Source organism: Drosophila pseudoobscura, chromosome 2, assembly GCF_009870125.1.
Source record: "Drosophila pseudoobscura strain MV-25-SWS-2005 chromosome 2, UCI_Dpse_MV25, whole genome shotgun sequence".
In the NCBI taxonomy this organism is placed as follows: domain Eukaryota; kingdom Metazoa; phylum Arthropoda; class Insecta; order Diptera; family Drosophilidae; genus Drosophila; species Drosophila pseudoobscura.
The window spans coordinates 8,732,121-8,755,457 of record NC_046679.1 but is presented as its reverse complement, the minus strand read 5'-3'; the positions used below and the strand labels follow the sequence as shown (position 1 = coordinate 8,755,457).

The 23,337-nt window shown below is 43.1% G+C and overlaps 4 protein-coding genes and 1 long non-coding RNA gene across 6 annotated transcripts; 3 read left to right on the top strand and 2 right to left on the bottom strand.

The window, feature by feature from the left end:
• Window positions 1–15: 15 nt before the first annotated feature.
• On the top strand, window positions 16–1,969 carry LOC6897051 (acyl-coenzyme A thioesterase 9, mitochondrial-like). The gene is made up of 5 exons (XM_002137199.3): window positions 16–150; window positions 211–448; window positions 523–593; window positions 656–898; window positions 957–1,969. The coding sequence occupies exons 2-5, from the start codon at window positions 339–341 to the stop codon at window positions 1,880–1,882; spliced, it is 1,350 nt and encodes a 449-aa protein (XP_002137235.2). The 5' UTR covers window positions 16–150; window positions 211–338; the 3' UTR covers window positions 1,883–1,969.
• Window positions 1,970–2,238: 269 nt separating this feature from the next.
• Window positions 2,239–3,842, top strand: LOC6897050 (acyl-coenzyme A thioesterase 9, mitochondrial). Its single transcript, XM_002137198.3, has 2 exons — window positions 2,239–2,507; window positions 2,580–3,842. The coding sequence occupies exons 1-2, from the start codon at window positions 2,327–2,329 to the stop codon at window positions 3,809–3,811; spliced, it is 1,413 nt and encodes a 470-aa protein (XP_002137234.2). The 5' UTR covers window positions 2,239–2,326; the 3' UTR covers window positions 3,812–3,842.
• RpL6 (ribosomal protein L6) lies at window positions 3,823–4,963 on the bottom strand. Its single transcript, XM_001358227.4, has 2 exons — window positions 4,794–4,963; window positions 3,823–4,635 (listed from the first exon to the last, which is right to left on the bottom strand). Exons 1-2 carry the CDS (start codon window positions 4,902–4,904, stop codon window positions 3,958–3,960), a joined length of 789 nt encoding a protein of 262 aa, XP_001358264.3. The 5' UTR covers window positions 4,905–4,963; the 3' UTR covers window positions 3,823–3,957.
• Window positions 4,964–7,522: 2,559 nt separating this feature from the next.
• CycG (cyclin G) lies at window positions 7,523–22,040 on the bottom strand. 2 transcript variants are annotated; one of them, XM_003736351.3, is made up of 6 exons: window positions 21,951–22,040; window positions 11,807–12,621; window positions 11,504–11,743; window positions 11,067–11,441; window positions 10,769–10,983; window positions 7,523–9,524 (listed from the first exon to the last, which is right to left on the bottom strand). In XM_003736351.3, the coding sequence occupies exons 2-6, from the start codon at window positions 12,599–12,601 to the stop codon at window positions 9,449–9,451; spliced, it is 1,701 nt and encodes a 566-aa protein (XP_003736399.1). In that variant the 5' UTR covers window positions 12,602–12,621; window positions 21,951–22,040; the 3' UTR covers window positions 7,523–9,448. The 2 variants fall into 2 exon arrangements, with proteins under 2 accessions (XP_003736399.1, XP_001358263.2); XM_001358226.5 differs by lacking the exon at window positions 21,951–22,040 and adding an exon at window positions 20,058–20,705.
• Window positions 18,209–20,581, top strand: LOC26533250 (uncharacterized). The gene is made up of 2 exons (XR_001451630.2): window positions 18,209–19,283; window positions 19,346–20,581. It is a non-coding gene; the product is annotated as an uncharacterized lncRNA (long non-coding RNA).
• Window positions 22,041–23,337: the final 1,297 nt, after the last annotated feature.

Here is a 23,337-nt window from a genome sequence, read left to right as displayed (position 1 = left end):
AGAGCTGCAAATTGTGTTAATTGAGAAAAATTGTATTTTCAAATTTAAAATTAACAGCCTGTCCGATGACGTCATATTTATCGCTATCGCTGCACAGTGGAAACACTGGTTGGAAAAAGCAAGCAAAATGCAATTATATACGTACAAATGGTAAATCTTAGCTTGAAACCTGCTTTATATATGATTTATTTGTATTCCTGTTGGGTCTAGGTTCTGCTCTGAAAACTCGTTGCCATTCTTAAATCATTCGATTGTGGCCCACTGTGCCCATCAGCTGTTTCTTCCAGGTGATGGAATTTTTGGCAGACAAAAAAGTGTAGATTTAAAGAATATAAAAAATGCTGCGTTCGCTGTTGGGAGCACGAAAGGGCTGGGGTTTGGTCAGCAGAGCTGCTGGCCAGACCAGACATCGCTTTGAGGTGTCGCCCGCTGTCTGTACGGTGTCCAGGTGAGAGTCGAATCGATAACGAAAATCTTGAATGATTTGCAGCTATAATCAGATGTGTATCTCCCTCCCAACAGACGTCATTACTCACCGCCGACGCACATCAAGCAATCGGCGGTGGCCAATGATTCCGGCACCATGGCCGAGAGTAAGAAAAACTGTGCCATATTCTTTGTGAACGCTTTGTCACACCTGGATTTTCCATTGTAGTCAAGCTGGAGATGATGAAGAGATTGGGCCTGGAGCCGGGCTACCATCCGCTGCCCAAGTCTCGCGAGCATTTGCTCAAGTATCAGCCCAAGCTGGAGGATCTGCCGGCACGCGCCATGCAGGACTCTTTCACGTCGGCCATTCTACCCCTGAGCACGGACCGTACACTGCAGGACAAGTACGTGAACTATCTGGGCAGTGTGCGCTTGGGAAGGCTGTTGGAGGATATGGACATGTTTGCTGGTAAATGGGGAAACCATCAAAAGGTCCATCAATTTGCTCAGCTTTCCATCTTTTACAGCCTGGTGCTGTCACAAGCATTTGAAGCTGCCCAATCTGCCGGAGGGTGTGCATCTGCCATATACGTTTGTGACCATACTCGTGGATCGCATCGATTTCACCAAGCTGAAGGCCTCCGGCACCGAGGATATTCGTCTGTCTGGTCATGTCTCATGGGTGGGCACCAGCTCCATTGAGGTTGTGGTGTGGCTGGAGCAAATGGTGAATGGCAGCTACCAGAAACTGACGCGGGCCCTCTTCCTGATGGCCGCCAGGAATGCTATCAACACCGCGGCGGCTCCAGTCAACCCCATTCAGCCGGCCAACGATGAGGAGAAGGTAATCCTGGCCGGAGGCAAAGATCGCAAGCGTCAGCGCCAGATCCGTTGCGCAGAGTCCGTCTTCAATGTGGAGCCCAACGATCCCGAGCAGACGCTCATGTATCAGCTGTACAAACGGACCACGCCCAGCACCACTCTGGAGCTGAACAAGCGCATTCTGCCGCCCAACTGCCGCTGGATGTCGGACTCGTACCAGATGAGCACCATACCCTCGTTCCCGGAGCATCGCAATCACCATAACCGAGTCTTTGGGGGATTCCTGATGCGTAGCGCCAGCGAGATAAGTTGGGCGGCCGCCTTCCTCTACTGCAAGAAGCGGCCCAAGCTGGAGCACATTTCGGACATCAGCTTCGAGAAGCCAGTGGGTGTGGACAGCTTCATCAAGATGACGGCCTATGTGGTCTACACGAGCCTCAACTATATGCAGATCATGACCGTGGCGGATGTGCTAGACACGCAAACGGGCAATCAGGTCACCACAAACACATTCTACTACACCTTCTCGGCGCCGGACACAGTCACCGAGGTGCTGCCACGCTCCTACCACGAGACCATGTGGTACATCCAGGGACGCCGCAAGTTTGAGGCCAGCATGGGTCTGAAGTAGACTTCTGTAGTAAAACATAACCCAATGATAATTAACCGAGGCTAAATGATATGATATGATATGAGATAATAATTGATATTCCCTGTTCTCTCTCCAATGTGTTAATTAAATGTAATCCTCTAATCTGATAAAAATTCGTGCAGGGCCGTACAGAGGCTGTTGTGGGCCCAAAAAACTTTCCCATACAGATGTGCGATTAGATTCGCACTAGATCTCCCTGCGCGGCCCTCTGCTGAGGCAACATCTACGTCAATTTCTGCTCTAACAATCGAACTCTCAACGTGCTCACCGTCTCTCCCACTCTCTGAGGTATTGCATTGCACCTGCTGGGCGTACTGCAAGTTCTCTTTTTGCAAATGTGTTCTGTGTTAATTACGTGATAGTTTTTCAACAAGCAGGCGAGACGGCAGTGTCAAGCAAACAAAAGGCAAACTACTCGGAAAAATGCATCGTCTGATAGCTCGTGGAGCGGGAAGAATTCTGGCAAAGAGAAACACCACCAGAGGATCGTTAAGGCCCTGCGCATTCTTTGCCAGCCATAATCGCAGGCAGTATGGGACGAAGAAATCAGAGGATTCCCCCGTCAAGTTGACATCCGATCACTGCTCGGGAAACCTAGCGGATGGTGAGTACAGGTGCTGACAAAAGTGGAATGAAGAGTGGTCTCTCAAAGGTCCTATCCTCCATCTGTGCACAGTCGCGAAGAGCATCCGCGAACGGGTGGATGTGGATTTCGGCTACAATACGGTGCCCAAACCGCGAGATCATCTCTTAAAGTACCAGCCAAAACTCGAGGAGCTACCGACACGCAGCATGCTGGACTCCCACACCACGGTCGTGCTGCCTCTCGGCTCGGATGAATATATACGGGAGCGGTATGTCAATTATTTGGGTAGGGTTCGCATGGGACGTGTCATGGAGGAGCTGGATATGATGGCAGTGTGGCTGTGTCACCGCCATGTGCTGCTGCCCAATCTCCCAAAGGACGTACCGCTGCCATACACGTTTGTCACGCTGCTCGTGGACAAGGTGGAGTTCAGCAACATTGAACGACTCAAGGCCAATTATGACATTCATCTGAGTGGGCACGTTTCGTGGACAGGCCGCAGCTCCATGGAGACCACCATCTATGTGCAGCAGCTGGCGGATGGCGAGTACATCGATGTGACCAGGGCCCTCTTTTTGATGGTGGCACGCAATGCCACCAACACGGGCTCGGCCCCCGTTAATCCCCTGAAGCCAGCCGACGAGACGGAGAAAGCCATCTGGAAGGAGGCCGAGCAGCGGCAGAAGCAGCGTCGCGCAGCGCATACCGAATCGGTGCTCAACTCTCCGCCGCGCGAACACGAGCAGGCCATTATGTATAATCTGCTCAAGCGCACCACCATACCGGACAACATGGATCTCAATCGCCGCGTCCTGCCCCCCAAGTGCCGATGGATGCAGGACTCGCAGCAAACCACCATGATATCCCCATTCCCAGAGAATCGCAACGCCCAGAATACCATATTCGGGGGCTATATTATGCGGCAGGCCGTCGAGATTAGCTTCATCATGGCTAGCATCTATCTGCGCGGCCGTCCCATACTCCATTGCATCTCCGACATTAGCTTCTTGAGCCCCGTGAGGGTGAACACGTTCCTGCAGATGACCGCCTATGTGGTGTACACGAACAAGAACTATGTGCAGCTGATGACGGTGGCCCACATCTGGGATGTGCAGAGTGGCGAGGACAGGACCACGAATATCTTCTACCTCACCTACAAGGCCGACAAGATTGTGGACGAAGTGCTGCCACGATCGTATCGCGAAATGCTTTTGTATGTCCATGGCAGACGAAAGCTACTGGCGGCCCTCAAACTGGACCCGCAATACCCAGATGATACCAAGGAGACCGATGCAAAGCCAAAGGCGACTGAAAATAAATGAGACGCACTTAGTTCTTTCATACCTCGACACAGAGTGTTCCATTTTGTAATGTTTATTTTACAAATCTTGTTGTTGTTTTTGTAACCAGCGGGCTTGTACAAAGTATTTAAAAATCCTTAAATTGAAGTTGCATGGTGGTCCACCGCTTAGAAGCGCATGCGGTGTGGGTATTGGGAGGAGTGCAGGGCGAACATGTTCTGCAAGTACCTTCCGAAGTATTTACCCTGGGGATGGGCCTTGATGAGCTTCAGCAGGGCACCGTCCACCTCCTTCTGGTCCTTCTTGCGCTGCTCGTTGGGCACGAAGCGCTCCTTCTTAGCGGCGAAGATGTCGGCCTCACCAGACTTCTTGTCCTTCTTGGCCTTGAGGCGGCGGAAGTAGCCGTCGTTCAGATGCTCGGGCACCTTGTACGAGCCCAAGTCCACACGCGACGATGTGCCGATGACGAAGCGCTGGGAGATGCGACGCAGTGGGCACGAGTTGAGGGCGAAGGGTCCGGTGACCAGGAGCAGGCCGGAGTTCAGCACCTTCAGCAGGACGACGCGCTTGCCCTGGTGGCGACCAGCCAGCAGGATGAGCACGGTACCGGGCTTCAGGTTGCGGCGAGTGTTTCGCTTGTGCTCGCTGAAGTTGGCCTTGGAGACGCGCTTCTTCACGAAGGTCTTGGTGGGGTAGTTAGCCTTCGACTTGTTCAGGAAAACTGTGCGCTCACCGCCGTTCTTGGGGCCACCGATCTTCTTCACCTTCGTGATTGGCACCTTCTCCTTCTGCACCACTGGGCTCTTCTTGTCCTTCAGGCGGTACAGGGCACGACGCTTGTACATCTGCAATCAAAACAAGCACACACGATCAGCATGCTGCAGCAGAAACATATCCATCCAATGCGGTGGGGCTATGGCCCCACCACGCTTTGTCACCCAGGCGTCACACCGAAGCGAAACTTCAATTGCAGAGTTTTCAATGTGTTTGGAACGCTACTCACCTGAGCCTTGGAGTAACGCAAGATTCCGCCCTTCAGGTACGAGTTGAGGGGGTGCTTCTTGCCCTTCTTGGCCGATTTGGCGACTTTCTTAGCTTTTTCGACGGGTGCCATTGTGGAGAACACGTGTACACAGCACAAAATTTATTTAGAAAAGGAGGTTATGTCGCTAGTGCTGGAGAAGCATCGATGTTAACATCGTTGTCATCGATATTTTTTCTCAAACATCGATGTTTTTAGATTTGATTAGATTTACACTAGAAGCATCTTATAGGCCATTTACACTATTATTAATATGTTTGATCTAAGGATTTATCTTTGCTCCTTTTCCCTCAGACACAGCGATGGGCAGAACAGGCAGAAAACATTAGGAAAATGGAACAAACGTAACTGAAAAGTAACCATAACTAAACTTTTTGCCACCACTAGACCACCCTATGCTTATCCTATGTAAAAAAAACTGAGTTTTACCAAAAACTCAATAACTCAACGTAGTGTAAAAAGGTATTTGATAATTCGTAAAATTTAATGTTTTACTGTTTACAAAAATTACAAAGTTTTTTTACGTAGATACATATTATAAAATATATATATGGAAAACTTAAAAAACATCGATGTTTTGCTCCCAAAACATCGTAAGCATCGATGTCTGCAAACATCGATGTTTCTCCAGCTCTATATGTCGCGCACTAGCAGTGTGACCGCGGACATATCGTTAATATCGTCCAACCGTCGGAATTATACCAAAATATTTTTAAAAAATACCGTAAATATACTGACTAACTCAAGTTCTGTTTTACATATTCCCCGTTTTTGATATTCCGTTGAATATCTAGATATTATCCCATTAATTAATTCTTTTTCTACTTCACTGGCATATTTTAAATACCTGCTTCTATTGGATTTTGGCTCAATTTCGGTTCCTCAACATCAATATAGCGTATGATGAAAAACCGAACTTAGTCCACTTAAGACCCCCCTATATATAAATAGTTCAACTACTTGAGGTAAATGGCGGAAAATATTAACGGTTGTAAATTCTTCTTGAAGATTCATGCCATTTGTCTTCTGAACTTAAAAAAAATCCACGATATCATTCACCTGTGCTTAGCCCACTTAGGTCCCCTTTATTGAAACAGGAAAACCGCCTGAGTTAAGCCGCGAAAAATAAGGCTAATAATACTAATACTTCTTTTTGTAGATCCATCTTATCCTTTCTCTTTACTTGACAAAAAGAAAATTAACTGCGCTTAAATTCTTTAAGGTTTATAATTTTCGTTAGGAATAATAATAATAATAAAACGAAACGCTTCCAAGTATTCTTTGATATATGTACACAATATCAATCTTAAATTTTCCGATAATGTCGATAGTGATCTTCGAGCAACCGTAGATAGTTATTCGACACATTTTCCGGCAATGACTATCGACAGTTACATCTTATCGAAATCGAATTCAAATTGACAAACTTTTAAAATTGTGCTGAAAAGACTAAGACAAAAAAAAAAACTGATATTGGTTACGATTTAATAATACTTTTTTCCATTTATTTTTTGTAATGTGTGTACAATGATTTTAATCACGATTTTCAGTTGTTTTCAAACAACGTTATTTTTGTTTTAACACAATGATCTATTTGTTCATGATTTTTTTGGGACGCCACTTAAACTAAAACCTAATTACAGGCCGTGAATTCGAATAAATTAAAATGAATGGTTCATAATGTACAGAATGATTTCACTTTGCGTCCGGTTAAAATTCGTAACTAATCCTAAGGCTAAACCTCAACCAATGCTCTCGCAAAAATTAAGCTCAAACTTTTCCAAAGAGGAAATGATAAAACTAAAAAGTATACCTATAAATAGACATGTGTGTTGGATCTTAGTACAGGGGTTTTGTTCTTTTCCCCTTGAACTTTCAACATAAAATAATTGTATAATAATTGAGATTTTTTTCGTGTTGTTGTTGATTGCAAATATTTAACTAACTCCGCGCTAAATAAAATGTAAAATTTGCTAGTTTTAAAAATACGAAATACATGCAAGTATTTTTGAAATCTCAGCCCGCCCACCAGCCGCACAGCGGGGGCGTGGCATGGTGGCAGTCGACGGCATTTAAACAAAAAACTTAGCTCTAATCTTCCGCGTCCGATCCCGTATCATCGGTTTCATCATTATTTTTCGCTTATTTGTCAGTTTGCCCTTACAAAAAGTTAGACTAAGCTTAAATTGATTTCACATCTTGTTGCTTTTGTTTTTGTTTGTTTTGTTTCTCAGCTTGTGGTGATTTGCCAGGCAATTGAACACATTTATCTTTCGCTTAAATATACGTATGGGTAAAGTAAGTTCGCTTTCACCTATTTTCAGCGCTTGACGTTCGACGGTGTGTTCCATTACAGAGCTGAACTTTCTCAAAACTGAGTATTGCCAAGAAGAGGAAATGTACTAGGGGGAATACGAATCTATTGCACAACAGTTGGGGATTGTTGGGGATCGTTTAAAGTTTAAACAAAGGAATATTTACAGCAAATTCCGCAGGTTTTATTTTACATTTGTCATCCGAGTGTATCACGTATCGGTTGGTGTTGGGGTGTGGATGGATGGTGGTACTCACATTTCGCTGGACTCGTTAGCTGCACTTTGGGGTGTGGGAGATGATCCCGGTCCGCGTCTTGCTGCACACACACATACACACACGCACACGCAAAAAACAAAGTTAAATAAAACATTGGATTTTGTTGTAAATACTCATTGAAAAGTGTCTGCCACTGTGGCCGACACAGTGGCAAGCGCATTTTATTTAAATTTACAGAAAAAGTGTCGGATCCAAGGATCCTATGTGAAAGCCCCTTTTTTTCGGGGGAAAGATGTTAAAAAAAGAGAATTTGTAAAATTTCAAATCGTTTTTATGTTTTTCTGATCAAATTGATCTCATCTGCGGTAGTTTTTCTTTTATGTCTGTCTATGCTCTCCACACACGCTCTCTTTTCTACTTTTCCTTCTACATATATCTCACTGTACATCTTGCTAAATAATGCATCATAATTTCTGCTTAAAGTTCGCCGCGCTTCAAGATTGATTTGAATTTCGGTTTTGTCTGCGGTTCGAATTTTGCTGGTTTTCGTAAACTAAGATTTAGCTGATATTTAATATACTACCCCATATGTTTGTTGGTCTTGTTTTTGCATAGTTTTTACAAATCGTTTAATAAATTAAATAATATTATATAACAAAAAAGAAAGTGTAGATTCTCGTATAATATAGTTAGGGGTAAAATATAAAAAAGGATCACCGTGTTTATGCTCGTCTTCGAGCATCAATACGTTTGATTGATTTAGTGATTGTTTGATTCCTGGACCGAAGCTGTCTCTTAGGAAAACTGTTCTATAATAATAGATTTCCTCACAGAATCGCATGATAATGAAAGTTATTTGTATTTTCTTTTCGGGCGGCAAATAGTTTGGTTTTCTTTTTTGTTATACAGAGAAAAATCTAATAGACACACACTACTGGTACAATATCGTGGATTTTCTCCTTGCATAATTGATTTAATTTAATTGGTATTATTATTGTTAGGAGTTCTTAGTCAATATAGGCGGCGAATTATATTTTTGTATAGTTTTTTCTACCGATCTTTTTTTCTTAATCTTTTTTCTTTTTTGAGCGCGGCTAAAATTATGGATATCGGTCTGTCTATACATAGAGAATTTTTGTACTTTTTTTTTTAAGATTTTATGATTTTTTTTTGTTGGTGTTTTTGTGGGTCCTTTGATTGGGGATTGTATAACAGAACGAATAAGAGCGGCACAAACATGGGGAGAACATAAAGATTTTAAAACTAATTGGTTTTTTGTGTGTTTGATGATTTTGATGTTTTTTTTTTGTAATGTTTTGTTTTTTGATATATTTTTTTTGCGGTTCTAGCGTTACCACCAAAAAATTGCATTCCCATTCCAGAGTCTGGTCTTGTTTTTTTTGTTGGGGCTGGCAACTCTGCAATCGTTTCCTCCTTCTCTCTGATCTCAAATAATGATCCGGAACGGCATCAATCTTTTGTATGATGGTCCGCAGCATTCGTTTTTGTTTTATTTTTTTTTGTAATTTTTTTTTCTTTTGATTTTTTTTCACGTATTTTTTTGTCTGCCGCAAATAAATTGAAAAATAGGTGCCTCTCTAACGTGCGCCTGGCGACGCATCTCTGGCAACCTGCTCTAGCATAAGGAGGCAAGGATGTGCTACCTTTCGCTCTCCGCCTAAAACTCAATTGTTTCTTAAATGTTAGAACCAGCGGTAACTATATATATGTATATGCCAAAAGAATTATGATGCAGTTTAGCAAAATATACACACACTCTCTCAATCACCTCTCTACCTTCCTCTATGCACGCACGCACACGAAACGCTCACTCAATCCACACACTGGCACACACACACACACACAATTGCGTTCTGGCTGCAGCTCATCCTTTGGCCTCTCTTCTTCCAAGGCAGGGGGATATTTGTGTGTGTCTGCTGCCGCTGCCTTGCATTCCAGGAAGATGGCGGCTCCATTGAATGTGTGTGCGCGATGTGCCCGCGTGCGCCTCCGTCTCCGTTCCGTGGCTCAATCCTGCTCCAGCTGTTGTCTTGCAGTGTGGGGTGCTGCTGGGTGGCTGGATACTAACATTGTTCGAATATTGGAATTATGGGTGAAGTCGGCCAGTCCTCCTCCTCCTCAGAGCTAATGCTCTCGGTTCTGCAAAAAGAGTAGCGGAAAATAGTTCAAAAATTCGTTCGTTGCGCAACAACATTTGATTGATTGGCCACAACAAAACGGGGCAATTAGTTAAAAGGGGGCCCCTGTTCAAGTTCAAGTCGAAGGTCTCTCCCCCCACCCACCCACTCCATTCGTATCAGCTGATTATTTGCCAAGCCTTTCGCTCAAGTGCAATATTCACGTATACAAAAGTCGCCTCCGAATAGTGCATTGAACTCTCCGAATGTTTATGACTAACGATTCGAAAAAACATTTGACTAAAGTATAAGATAAGATAGCAATTAAGAGAAAGAAAAGGTATAAAAGAAAGCTGGCAAAAAAAAAACCAAAGAGGAACACATTCAATGACATTGAACATGCATTCTAAGTTCATTGCTAGAATTCAAGGACAGAGACATCAACAGCTGTCTATTTGAGTGTGTTATATCACTGCGAACGGAAGCAGACGCTAAAGCCAATACACACATACGCTGTATATAGTACATACAGACGCATCTAAAATGGGAAGAGATCTGCTATGTTATAACCACTCCTTAGGTATTTTAGACCATTAAAAGTAGCATAAAAATGTCGACATTTGGGATGTTAATATAAGAAAATATTTTGCATAAATTCCTAAACATTTCTAGCATTTGTAACGTTCCTATTTGGACTATTTGAAATTGCATTTGCTTTCATTACTACTCTTTTTCCCTTTGGGAAGTTGATATACTCTCCTCTCCCCCGTTCCCCGGACAGCCCAGGGGTTTACGTGCGTGTGCTGTTATTTCGATTCGATAAGATTGTTGCCGAAATAAAAAACAAAAAACATACGTATACACGCGTACGCACACACCGACATAATGTAGGTCTATGAGCTAAGCAGAAGGGGGCGGGGTGTGGGGCGTAGACGGCTGGTCGAACGAGCCAACAAGTCTCATGACACCGTAGGCTGTTTTGTTGTTGATATTTTGGGTGCCGTGCCTGATAATGGAATCGCTAATATTCTAGAAACTTGTTTACGCCAAAAAACGTTCATACGCTCGCTTACATATTGGGATCGTATATATACACACATTTAGATCCTACATGCATGTATGCGTGAGTGTGTCAAACCATCAACAACAAAAGGAAAAACACTAAAAATACAATTTCTATGGCCATGTTTTGCAGGAGAAATCAGATTGGAAGGTGGAAAGGGCCAACCTTGATGGGAAATTTTGTTATTAGAAATGAAAACTCACCTTGAACGCAGGCCATCGTCAAGGGCATTGGAAATGCCTTCCTCAATGGTGGGCAGGTCGGAGGAGAAGCGATTGATCGGGCGCAAGACGCGCAGCGTGCGACTGGACAACTTCCAGACAAGCCGTTGCTTGTAGGGCGCCTTGTTCTGACCATTGTAGTGGGACAGAATGCCCGAAACAATGCTAAAGCCGCAGGTGAAAACGCGATCGGGAATCTACAAGAAAAGGGACAACAAAAAATCATTAGAAATCCGCACTTCAAAGATCTGTGAAATGCCGCGTCTAGACAAACACTCACCCTCATGTACTGCTGCAGGAAGAGAATATACTCAAAGACGTGCTTTAGTTCGGGACTGCCGCGGGTGTACGACTCCTTGATGTGGAAGTCCAGATGCAGGCAGATGAGCACCAGGGCCAAGGTTGAGGGCGTGATGACGGTGGTCTTCACGTCGCACAACAGAATCTCCAGGCGGTTCTCCAGCTCCTCCAGCTTGATCAGCTGTTGGAAGAACTTGAAGAAATCGCCGCCAATCTCCTTCGCCAGGTTGCGGAAGAGGGCATAGTAGATGCGCAGGTAGCTCACGGATGTGATTGGTGCATGTCCCATCTGGACACCCAGCTTGTTGGCAATCACGCCAGCCATGCGTTCCAGATCGCCAGCGGTACAACCACACTGTACAACAAGATCAAAATTAAAGCCAGCTCCCTTTGGAGTAAAGGTTTCCAGGAACTCACCTGAGATATTGTAACCAGATCCTCGGCAGGAATGGGCTTCAAGTCCAGCTGCTTGATGGCCAAATGGAAGGAGGCCACGCTCATGCAGGCCATGTGCTTCGGCTTGACAGCCATGCGGTCCAAAAAGCGATCGACCAGGCTCATAGCCGAGAAGAGGACATCGGATGGCAGCTCATACCACATCTTCAGGCAGCGCAGCACGTACGCGGATCCGTCACGTCCTCCGGCAGTCACCTCGCGCTGGAAGAGAAATGAGAACTGTTGAGCTTCAGGGGGTGGGGAGCAGATCTCGTCGGGACCTACCCTCGACTCCTTGGGCAGCAGGAGGACTGTGTGATACTTGTCCTGCAGGACATCGTACTCCTTGAGAGTCTCGTAGAGCTCGTCGGAGGTGAGAGCGTGCAGTTGATCCTCCAGCTGCTTCTTCGATGAAGATGGTTCATTGCCGCCGACTGCTCCTGCCTCGGCCTCAAGATCCAGTTCCAATTGCTCTTGTTGCTGTTGTTGTTGTTGATCGTACTTCTGATATTCCAAGCCAGCAGCACCCGGGGTCCCGTACCGGCCCTCGTCCGCAATCCTCATCCAATCAGTTGGCATCTCTGCATTGTGGTCCATGACATTCCCCATCTTGCCCCCAACCGAAGCCAAACCGGCGGCGGTAGCATTACCGCTGCCGGCAAGAACAGCTGCAGCCGCTGCCTGGGCCGATGTCGAGGGTTGCTCATCATCGACCAGGATGGCGTTAATGCTGTTGGCGTCCATGTTGTTCCTGCTGCTGCTGCTGCTGGTGGGGTGCAAGGCGAATCCTGACATAACCGACGACGACATCGATGTCCTCTGCTGCATCAACTGCTGCTGCTGCCGCTGCCGCTCAACCGCCTCCAACTGGCAATAGTACTCGATATCCTGCTCCTGTTGGTACTGGTATTGGTATTGGTACTCCTGCTCGTAGTGGTTGGTAGGTGGCTGCTGCTGGTGGTCTTGCTGTTGCTGTTGTTGGTATTGGTATTGCTCTTCTTGTTGTAGAGTATTCTCCAAACCACTATCAACGGCGGCGGCGTATTCGGCGGCAGCAGAGTAGCGTACAGGGACAGACATTGTGAGGGCTGGCCTAGTACCTGTGTTGGTGGTTTTAAGGTTTCGAATTGTGGTTTCAAGGAAATGGTTTTTTATATAGTTAACGTAGTAACACCACACTCTCTGAGTGACTCTCTCTGTCTCTGGCGAGCAAGAAAGAGACACAGCAAAAAAAAGTGCCGTTGCAAAAGAAAACTAGGCCACACACAATATGCGTATGAGGAGGAGGAGAAGTGGAAATGAGCAGGATGTCTCGCTTTCGTTCTCGCAGTCCTCTCTCTCTCGCTTGTTTGACTTTTATTTTCAGCTTTTTTCAATTTTTTCTTAAAAAAGGAACAACAATTTCAAGCTTCCCAATCTGAGGGCGATATCAGCGAATGATACTATCTCTCTCGCTCGAAAGAAAGCTCACTCTCAATCTACAGCTCGAATTTGTTGGTGTATATTGTACACAACAAAGGAAACACCTGGCGCTTCTCTCTTTCGTTCTCTGAGAGAGCAGTATGGAAACTGAAGCGCTACCGAAAATAAAACTAACTGTTTGCTACTTGTAATGCACACACTGGTCGCAGGGCTCAGGATTCCGTTAAGAAACGGATATGCGTTGCACTCTTCTGGCTATACGGTTAAGATATAGCAGCTCTGTGACCTTAATGCAATTCTTTCAACAATTTGCAAACAGAGAACAAACAAAAACACCCTCAACAATGGCTGGACAACAACTTTTATATTTTTTAGTAGGCAGTGTACCAAAGGACAATTTAACGATAGCAACGATTAAATGAATTATTGTTGTCGTATCAGTCGGATTTTGTCTGGCGTACGCTGATCTCTTTCAGTTGTTGTTTTATGTATCTCTCTCTTGAGAGAGAAAGATCTATAGCGAAAAACTGAATGCAGGGGCAAAAGCGCTTGAAATTACGGTTTATTATGTGTTCGCTCAATGCTTGTCACGATAATGAAACACTTGCGCTTGGGCCAGCACTGTTTTTCAACACTGTTACTGTTACAGTTACAGTTATTTGTATGTATTTAGCAAAGCTCGGTTTAGAGAGCTTCTTCTTATTTATTTTTTAGCTTGACGCTTTAACGATTTCTTTTTTTGGCTATATTCAAAATAAACTTACTCGCTGCAAAAGGTTTTTGTTTGTTTGCACAATTAAAAAAAGTAAAATATTATTACAGTGTTTCAAAAATAAAATGGCATGATTAATGAAATGGGGGTTTAGCATGCATGCACAGTGCAATGCACTCTCTGACTGATTCTGTTTTAGTTGTTGTTGTTATTTTGTTGTGTTATTTTCGTGTTCAATACGTTTCAACGAACTCTGTCGACTGACTGGTGGGGGGAAATCAACCGAAAACCTGCACATTTTTACACCTGTGTGGATCGAACACAGTGGTACGAAAACCATTTGTATCGTCCATAAACCTGCTAATGATGATGATGATGACATTGGAATACATTTTATTTTGAGTGACCGATCGACCTCAACAGCGACACATTTTCATTCGAGTCGCGCCCGATACAAGGCTGTGGGCGGACGGGACGGGTGGCCCCAAGGCAAACCACGTAAATAGATCGAGATATACATAAAAATGTACAAGTATCTTGCAGGCAAATTAATTCAAGTCTTACGACAGATCAAACATGAAATCTACATATAGCTAATAAATACACTAAGTGCTGGAATATCACTTCACACTTCCGCCAGCCCCGTCTGGTTCTTTCCCAAAAACTTGAGATTAAAAGTCGAACAACAAATGAAAACCTAAACAAAAAGCACTTGAACAAACAACACTGGTAAAAAGCTTCCCCCAGACGCCATTTTGTTCTAGATTGGACCGAAACAAGAATGAGACGAGGAGAAGTGGGAAAAATTAGTTTGTTTGCTGCTCATCTTCTTCCGAATGCTTTCTCCTCTTTGAAGCAAAACAAAAACTTCAAATCGTGTAAACAATTGGATGATAAATGACATAAACTAACCAAACAAAACCGAAATACCCACAGCCACTCGAATACGAAATCGCAACCGAGTGAAGCTGTTGGCATACAACAAAAACACCACACAGACCAATGCCTGAACAATTGTCTCCAGATGTTTCGAATAGGATAGGATAGGGCCAAGAGAGTGATGATAAATACGATGGAAGTACAGCCGCCCAGCAGATCGCATAGATATTTATAGATTCGATGGGATTTAAGACTCTGAGAGGCGTTCAGGAAATAATAATCCCAACAATCGCAGGGTCCGTCCGTGGCGCCAAAGGTTTTTCAGACAGTAGCAACCTCAATTTGAATACGAAAATAACCACAAAACATAGCAATTTAAAGCATTTAACCTGCTTCATGGCTAACCAGATAAGCAAGGCTACTTATTAACAAAACAAACAGCTATTAAAGGCAACGCAACTACTCGTACGCCAAGTGCATATATCTCCGACGAGTAAGACGAATAAAATATTCAGAAATAAGTAAACCACCACGAATTTTCGATGACTTTGGGTTTCAGTTATAATGGGGTCACACTGAAACCAGAAGACCGCGCCCTGAATCATCTTTTCCAAGTGACATTCGGTGGCCGATCCACAAAAATGAATCAGATGCGGGCTTCAATGACGCATTGGAAGAATCGTCTGAAAGGCACCAAGGAAAATGTCTGCATTGAATCACACACATCATATTCAAAAAATACTTCCGTTTGGGTTTGTTGTTTACCAATCAGTTCTATTTTTAAGCTCAAAAGCACAGACAGTATCAAAACAACAGCAGACAATGGTTAAAGCCAAGTTAGCTGGCAATTCAAGGTCGGCCGCCCACCAAAAACTAGTTTCGGGGGGGAAACACACACACACACACACACACACATATATTGAAAACATCACAAAGCTTCTGTTTCTTCAGTGCATGACTGGCATTAAGCGATCGCAGCTTAAAGCGCTCAGCAAAAGCTTCCCTCTGTGCCCCCCTACTCCTCTCGAAAAAACGACCAGTGATAACGGTAACAATCGCTTGTAGGGTTAAAGTTCAACTGTTATGCTTCTGGCTCTGTTCCACCACAAGATAGAGAGAGTGAGAGGCAGCTAGCTAGCCATAATTATAGCACACAGGCATCACCCCGCCATAATAGCCCCCTCGCCCAACCGTCATACAGGTACCATTCCTTCAAAATATGCCATGTACAAAAGTTATCGCTCTTTTGATCTTAGCCAAGGTTTTCTGCTCGACTGCAGGTTCCAACAAAAACCAAAATATTTAAAAACTTTTTTTTTGTCAGTTTCCCAACTGAAATTTTTTCCTAGTTTCTGTTTTGTTTTATTTTTTTGTCGTTTTCCTTTGCTGACGCAAAGCACGTACGCACACAGATACAACGACTCTAGAGGTCTCTCTCTGTGAATTGTGTGTGTGTATGAGCTATGGCCATATATAATATTTTTGTGGCAATGTAAAAAAAACACAAGACAACTTAAAAAAATTTCACTTTTTGCCTATTTCTTTAACGGCGGAAGGCAGCCGACATGGGGCGTGGCCGTTACCTCTGCCAGACAGGTGTGAAATAATTTCGGCGGTAAGTAAAAATTCCATTAAGCTGCCGCCGCCTGCAATTGAAAGCACTGCGTTTCGAAAACGAAAGTGAGATTGTTTATCTCTCAGGCAAAGACGCAACACACTAAATATTTTTCATATTTCTCCCCAAAAACAGATAATCACCACAGAGCGGGGACGGCAATTGTTTTGAAGTATTACGTTTTAGTTTTTCGTTTCGCTCTTTACCACCTTGCTCTCGGAGAGGAGAGCGAGCCTTTCGAGCGAGCAACAAACCGTTTATTCATTTATCATCGTCATCGAATGAGTTTTCGAATTCGATGAAGGTCAGGCAGATGACAGGCGGGAGAGAGTGAAAGAGATATATCGATCGCAAGAGGGAGAAAAATAGAGATGCAAAGAAAGACTGGAAAATGACTGGAGTCACGTAGTCAAAGAATGGGGAAATCCACCTTCCACGCGAATGGAATTATCAACCCCTGGAGGGGGGAAAAAAAGGTGAAAAGAAACTTTTGACTTTGGTTTGGGATATAATTAACAGAAGGAAATTGTTCAGTCAGCTTATTACAGGGTTGGTTTCAGCAACCCCCCGAAAGGCATCAAGTTCCAACCCGCTGACAGGCGTCGGGTGAACATTTAAATAAATTCTGCCGCCACCAGACACCCAGGGAAGCAAAGACTCAACAGGGGAGGGAGGGGCAAAGACAAGAGCCTGTGCGCAGGCGCAACGCCAACAGCAGCAGCTGCTGCTCTCCTCTGGCATGTGCTGGAATAGATACGAATACGACATATACGAAGAAGAGGAAATTTATGTTCGTTTTCCGGCAAACAAGAGAAAATATCTCTTTTTTTTTGGGCCACTCCCTCGGCTTCCTCTGCACGCTCCTATAGTAAACAAAAAAGATAACCTTAAACCGAAATAACAATAGTGAAGCATCCAACCGATCAGCGGGCATTGTCCTCAATCTCTATCCCTCTTGCTCCCCAGATAGTGAGCCTCATGCCATCCCACTCACTCTCTTGTTCCACAGAGTGTTGGTAGTGTATAGGCATTTTCAAAACTGTCCCGCCATCGGCGATCGACCTTTGGGCGGGCAGAGCATAGCGACGAGCGCGTCTGTTTCTTTCCAGCTTTGCCAGTTCTATTCCATTTCTACTAGTTCCGTACATGCACGGTACTATCTGTCTGTCGAGTCTCTCGACTGTCTGTCAATGGAACCTATTGAATACAATTTGCATTGCCCATTATCTATTATTGCCGGTGTACCCTCAGACACATAGTTCAGAAACTACTTCAAAAGCGGACTGTTCATTATCAACGGAAATGCAATTTTCCGTCGAAGCAAAGTCTCGACTTTTGGGCGATCGCCGAGCGTGTCCAATGGAATGATAAGCATGGGCTAATCGTACAAGACTACTTTGGACTTTGGGTCCCCCCAAAAATGTAGCAGGGGCAAACATTTCCAGTAGAGGGAATTACTTTAAAGGTTCCCTTGTGGCACTGTGATTCACTGAGGGACAAAGGAAGTTCACATTTCTGTACCAGGGATTTTCTACATGGCGTGTTGAGGCTTACGTCATTGTAATTGCCTGCTGGCATTGGAATTTAACTGCACTTTAATTATACTTATAGTCTTGTCCTAGACGGACAATTATAGTTTGATCATAGGTAAATAAATTCCCTGAACCGACAGTTATAGATAGATAAGAGACACCCACACACACGCACCCACATCCAAAGTTCCCAGGCGGAACATGCCATTTATGTAGATGTCGGTGATACTGATAACAGATAAAAATGCAATCCCCATTTGGCAATGTCTCATGATGACTTATACTCCGTAGAACAACGGGCTTATCATCAGTCGGACAAGAGAGGCCAGGGACAGGACAGGACAGGCCAGGCCAACATTTCGTAACATTCCATGACGTAAACGCAAGCTCGATAAAGCAATTCGATCTTATCTGCCTTTATTTTCAGTTCCACAAAAACCCATAGAAATGCCACAGAGAGGCAGACAGCAGCAGCTGCAGGGTGCAACAGCGCCGGCAGCAGCTGCCTCTTTCTCGCTCTCAACGGTTCAGGGATATTGGAATTTTTCGTCACCTTTTCAAATTACGGAAAAGGGGTGGGCCCTACAAAAAGTCGATGGCTTGGCACGGGCTGGTGTTTGGGGGATTACCGGGAAGAAGGGTTGATTGGTTCAGCTGAGAGCTTTTTCTGGTAACCATTTGATATGCTTACAGCCAACTCTTTTGGGTTCGTTTGGCTGTCAGCTGGTGCCCAGCCAAAAACTGGCAATTCAGGCATTAAATTTCACTTTTGGCCGACGCATCGTCGCGTCAAATGTCCGTCCAGCTACACTCTGTTTTTGCATGAGAAATTTGACTTGTCCGCAAAGACAAGAAAACAGGTAAACAGACGGATGGGACGGCGCCTTCCTGGTCCTAAACCGCAAGTGAAATCTTAATAGATGACGGTTTAAGGGCAGACGTCAGATGGATTACGGTTAATTTAAGGACGGACATTGGCTGTTCTGCCTTCCACTCTTCCCATCCGTTCCATTTCAAACGAAGCAGAGACAGAAGCAAATACGAAAAGGTAGATTTTTAACCAGTGGGAAGGGAAATAGAAGAAAAACAACGGTACAGCAGTAACAGCACCCACGCCACACGAACACTCACGCACTTTCTGTATTTGTGTGTTCATATGTTTGTGTGTGTGTGTGTGTGTGGTTGGAGGCCCCCTCATTTTTTGAGCGTTTTTAGAGGCTATAGAAACTATGAAAATCAACAAATTAAGCAATTTTGTGTGCTTGCAGAGCGCTCTTTTTGGTTTCTACGGCTGCGCAACAAATTGAAATCAACAAATATGACCCAGAAAACAGAAAAACATCGCTGAAGGTGAAATCAAGCAGAGGAAGAGAGCCTGCAAAAACAAGAAACTCAGACAAAAGGCAATACTTGTTAATTGTTTTCGAAAAGAAACAACTTGTTTTCAAAATTATCCAAAAGTTATTGAAACCAAACAGCAGCAAGGAGCTTTATAAAGTATTTCTTTATATTTTGGCTGACGCAATTTCAAGCCCGCACACACCATACCAAGCTTTTGCTTATGTGTGCGAGTGAAAATGTATGCATCTGCATTGGTATGGGGTATGTATGAGGCAAAAATCCGAATGGGAACACAACACACACTCAAAGGCCTTTGTTTTCAGTAGTCTGTGTTGGGAGAGGAACGTTGGCGGTGGAACACTCCAATGATTGTGGAGAGAGAAAGAGTGTATAAAACAAATGGGAAGATGAAAATGTAGAATAAAGAGGGGGAGAAAAGAGGAGCAAACAATTGACGTAAAATGAAAAGAATAAATAAATACATTTTCGTATGCAAATATAGAGGAATAGGCATCATCTTCACAGTTCTCGCACGGGCAAGTACAACTGTACTTGGGAGTGAGTCTAAATGTATTAGTTTGATTAAAACAAGTTGCCAAACAAAGACCGCCCTCCTCCAATGGCTGTACAGCTTGCATAAAAAGCATAGCCCCACTCACATACACACGCACACACTCCAGCCCCTGAGCCCACCCTCTTCTCTAAACAACCTATGAATAGCAAGCAGAGAGACCTCAAAACTGACTCTCTCGCACTCACACACAATGCCAGCCAAACAGCTGTGAAACGGAATGAGAGTGGAACAAACACGTAAATTATTTCTTCATATGTACGCGTAAAAGTACTCGTATGTATGTTAAATTCTGTATGTATGCCTCAATTGTATATTATTTTATTTCTTTTGGCAAACAAAACATCATCCGAGACTGAAAAACAGTTTGCCAAACCAGATTGATAGATAAAGTGTGTGGAAGACCTTGATTTTCTTTTGCAATAAGACTTAAAATAAAATTGTTTGAATTATTTGTTGCTTACATTTTTACAGCCATTTTGTTGTTTTCTGTTGCGCAGGAATGTTGAGATGAATTATTTTATTTGAAAATGGTTTTTATTGCACTTTGAAAATATTCTTGTGAAGAAGTTGTAGCCTGGCAGCTTGACTGATTGATTTGTTCTTGTTAAAAAAGTTTCGCTATAAAACTCGTTTTTTCGGCCATTTACGCTAGGTTTAATTAATTTGTACTGCAATTTCTATCACAATTGAAAGTGTTTCTTGATTTCCGTAGTTGTCCTGGGGCTTAGGCCAACATTTTCTCCTTCTTTTGATTGTTTTTCGGATCGATTTTTCCCACACACCAGATAAAAAGTGGTTGGGATTTTTCTCACATCAGCTGCTCTTCATATTTCTGCAGGTTGGGGGTTGCATATGTGTCTGAAGGCTCTTTTAGCTAAGCTTTGCACATTTGCAAGAAAACATACGTTGCTTTTGCAATGAACTGGCTTTCAGCTGCATAAAATTATACAAAAATTTCTATTTCTATGCAAACACACACATAAAATGACACACACTACGCGGACAGCTCCCAAAACGGTACTCTTTGTTGTTTCTGGTTTTGGAATGCCAAATAGCCCCGAGGAGTGTGACCGCGCTTTTGTGATTAACCCTCTTGGACCCCTTGGAATGAAACAAAGTGGAACGAAACGGTGTTGGGCCGCGGTGTTTGTTGCCTAATCCTACTTGTTTGTTGCTAGTGATTCGTACACATGTTGCTGGCAAACCGGTTACTACATGCCGAGTGTGGACGTTTGTTTACCCTACTTAAAGTTGAAAAGTCCAATAACGATTTATTATGAAATTATCTGATTCATGCAAAGTCTTTGACTATAAATTCATATAATTTACAGGGTACTTTAAATTTTGAGCATTCTGCGCCCATGTTGCTGGATGTCTATACACAGTCACCCCTAAACTGTAAAATCAGTGGGTATCAGGACAACGAGGTAGCGCTCATAAACATCATCATACGAATTGCATGTTGCTGAACGTTCCGTAGCGCCACCTCGTTGTCGTCACACATCTGGCATCTTAAATACCAAATGGGAATTCCGACCACTTTTTAGTATTATAAGCCAAGGCGCCAAATTCAAATATCTTTTTAAAACAAAAAATATTCTCATATTCTTTAATCTATCAAAGTTTTCTTTAAGAGGAAATGGAAAACGTCCTATGCACATATTTCACAATCAATGGTAATGCGCAAATATTCGTCAATATGTACTATTTATGTACAGACATATGCATGTGTAAGCGCAAAGATTAGAGGTTCGGTTTTAAGACGTTGTTGATAAGATATCGAAGAATGGGATTTGTCGTCGGAAATGCATTTGCCGTGGCCGGCCTTCGAAAGGGAAACTCGGTACTGTTGCCAAGCGCATTTTCAAGGGGTTTGTGGGGGGTATGGGGACCGAGATGCGAGCTATTTCAGGGCCCCAACACACACAGTCACGCACTTCTAGAAATTTGTGTGGCACGAACAACAACCTGTACACAGCCACACACACTTGAACACATAAATTGTATGGGAAAATACACATGTATTGAAGATATGAATGAATCGGACATAAGGCCGTGCGTTGCTAGGAGAATATTTCGATGACGCAAAAAGCCAAATATGGCATCAGGTGCACATCTTTAATTCACCGGTTTTCGAGTTTAAACCTTAAATTTTACTCAATTTCGTCATCATTCAGTCACACACACACACACACACACATTCATAGAACGATTTCCTATTGGAGTGGGAAAAAAACGCGTGGCGTACGTGCGACTCTCCAATTGATTTCCTAGCCAAAAGAGTCGTTTTCCCGTATTGATAACACTCTGAATTGATGATGGCTGGTTAGTGAAACTGTTTTATATCCACTTACCCGGATGCCTCTGTTTTAATCAGTATTTGCGCTTCTTTTTTTCACCGGGCCGAAAATTAATTTTAAAAGGTTAAATTCAGTATGACCGGATCTTATCGATAATATATCGAATATACCGAAATATACGGTCTCATTCGCCGAATATACCGCAAATATACTGACTAATTCAAGTTTTATTGTACATATTGCCCGATTTTGATATTCCGTCGAATATTACCAGCTATATAGAATATTTAGCCATGCCCAGACAATTTTATACGATTAATGAATCAATTTTCTACAAGATTGGTTAGTTTTTAGTCCTTGCTTTTATTGTATTTTAACTAAAACAGTGTTTAAAAAAAATAGTTCAACAAAAAAACAGTCCCAATGTTGATGGTATTTGATGACATGATGCGTGTATAGCCTTTGTATACCCTATTTCGTTAATTTTATATGAAGATAGAACGTAATTTACAAAGACCTTTTCTCAAATTGATATTCTTTAGACATATTCAAGTACATTATTAGTATCTTGTGTATATTTATGTCGATCCTGATACCTACTGAGCCTTGGAAGACAAACGTATTCATAATTCTATATCATCCATTTCCCCCAGGGTATGTGTGCATGGAATTAGCAACATGTTTATGTATGGAATGAGACTCATTGTTGCAATAGCGAAACTGCGGCGAATCGGGTATTGCCTATATTTAAAGCTATATTGATTTGCCCTCTTAACTTTATCCCATAGATAAATGCATTTTCTACAAGATTGCTTCTTTTAATTACCTTAATGTATTTTATTTTGACCAAAAAACGGTTTTCAAGTAAATGTTGCCGCAACTTTTGTGTATGGAATGTGCAACATTTGTGTATGGAATGAGACTCATTGTTGCCAAAGCGAATTGGGGCAAAATGCGGCGAACTGCGGCGAATTAAAAATAACGACCAATTCCTCATATTCTTTGTTCCCTTGATTAATACTATCTAAATGGAACATTTAGCCATGCCCACTCATTTTAATACAATTGATGAATCAATTCTATACATGATTGGCCTATTCGAAATACTTGCATTTATTGGATTTCTATATAACATTGAAAATTAAATTAATAGATTGATGAAATTTACAAAAATACCATAAGAGCGCGGCGAAAACCAGTATTTCTACAGTATGACCCTCAAAAAATACCAAAATATACCGTAAATATACTGACGAATTCGAGTTCCATTTTACATATTCCTCGTTTTTCATATTCCGTCGAATATTACCAGCTATATAGAATATTTAGCCATGCCCACGTTATTTAATACGATTAATGAATAAATTTTCTACTTGGCTGGCCGATTTTTAGTCCTTGCTTTTATTGTATTTTGACTAAAACAAGGTTTAAACAAAATAGG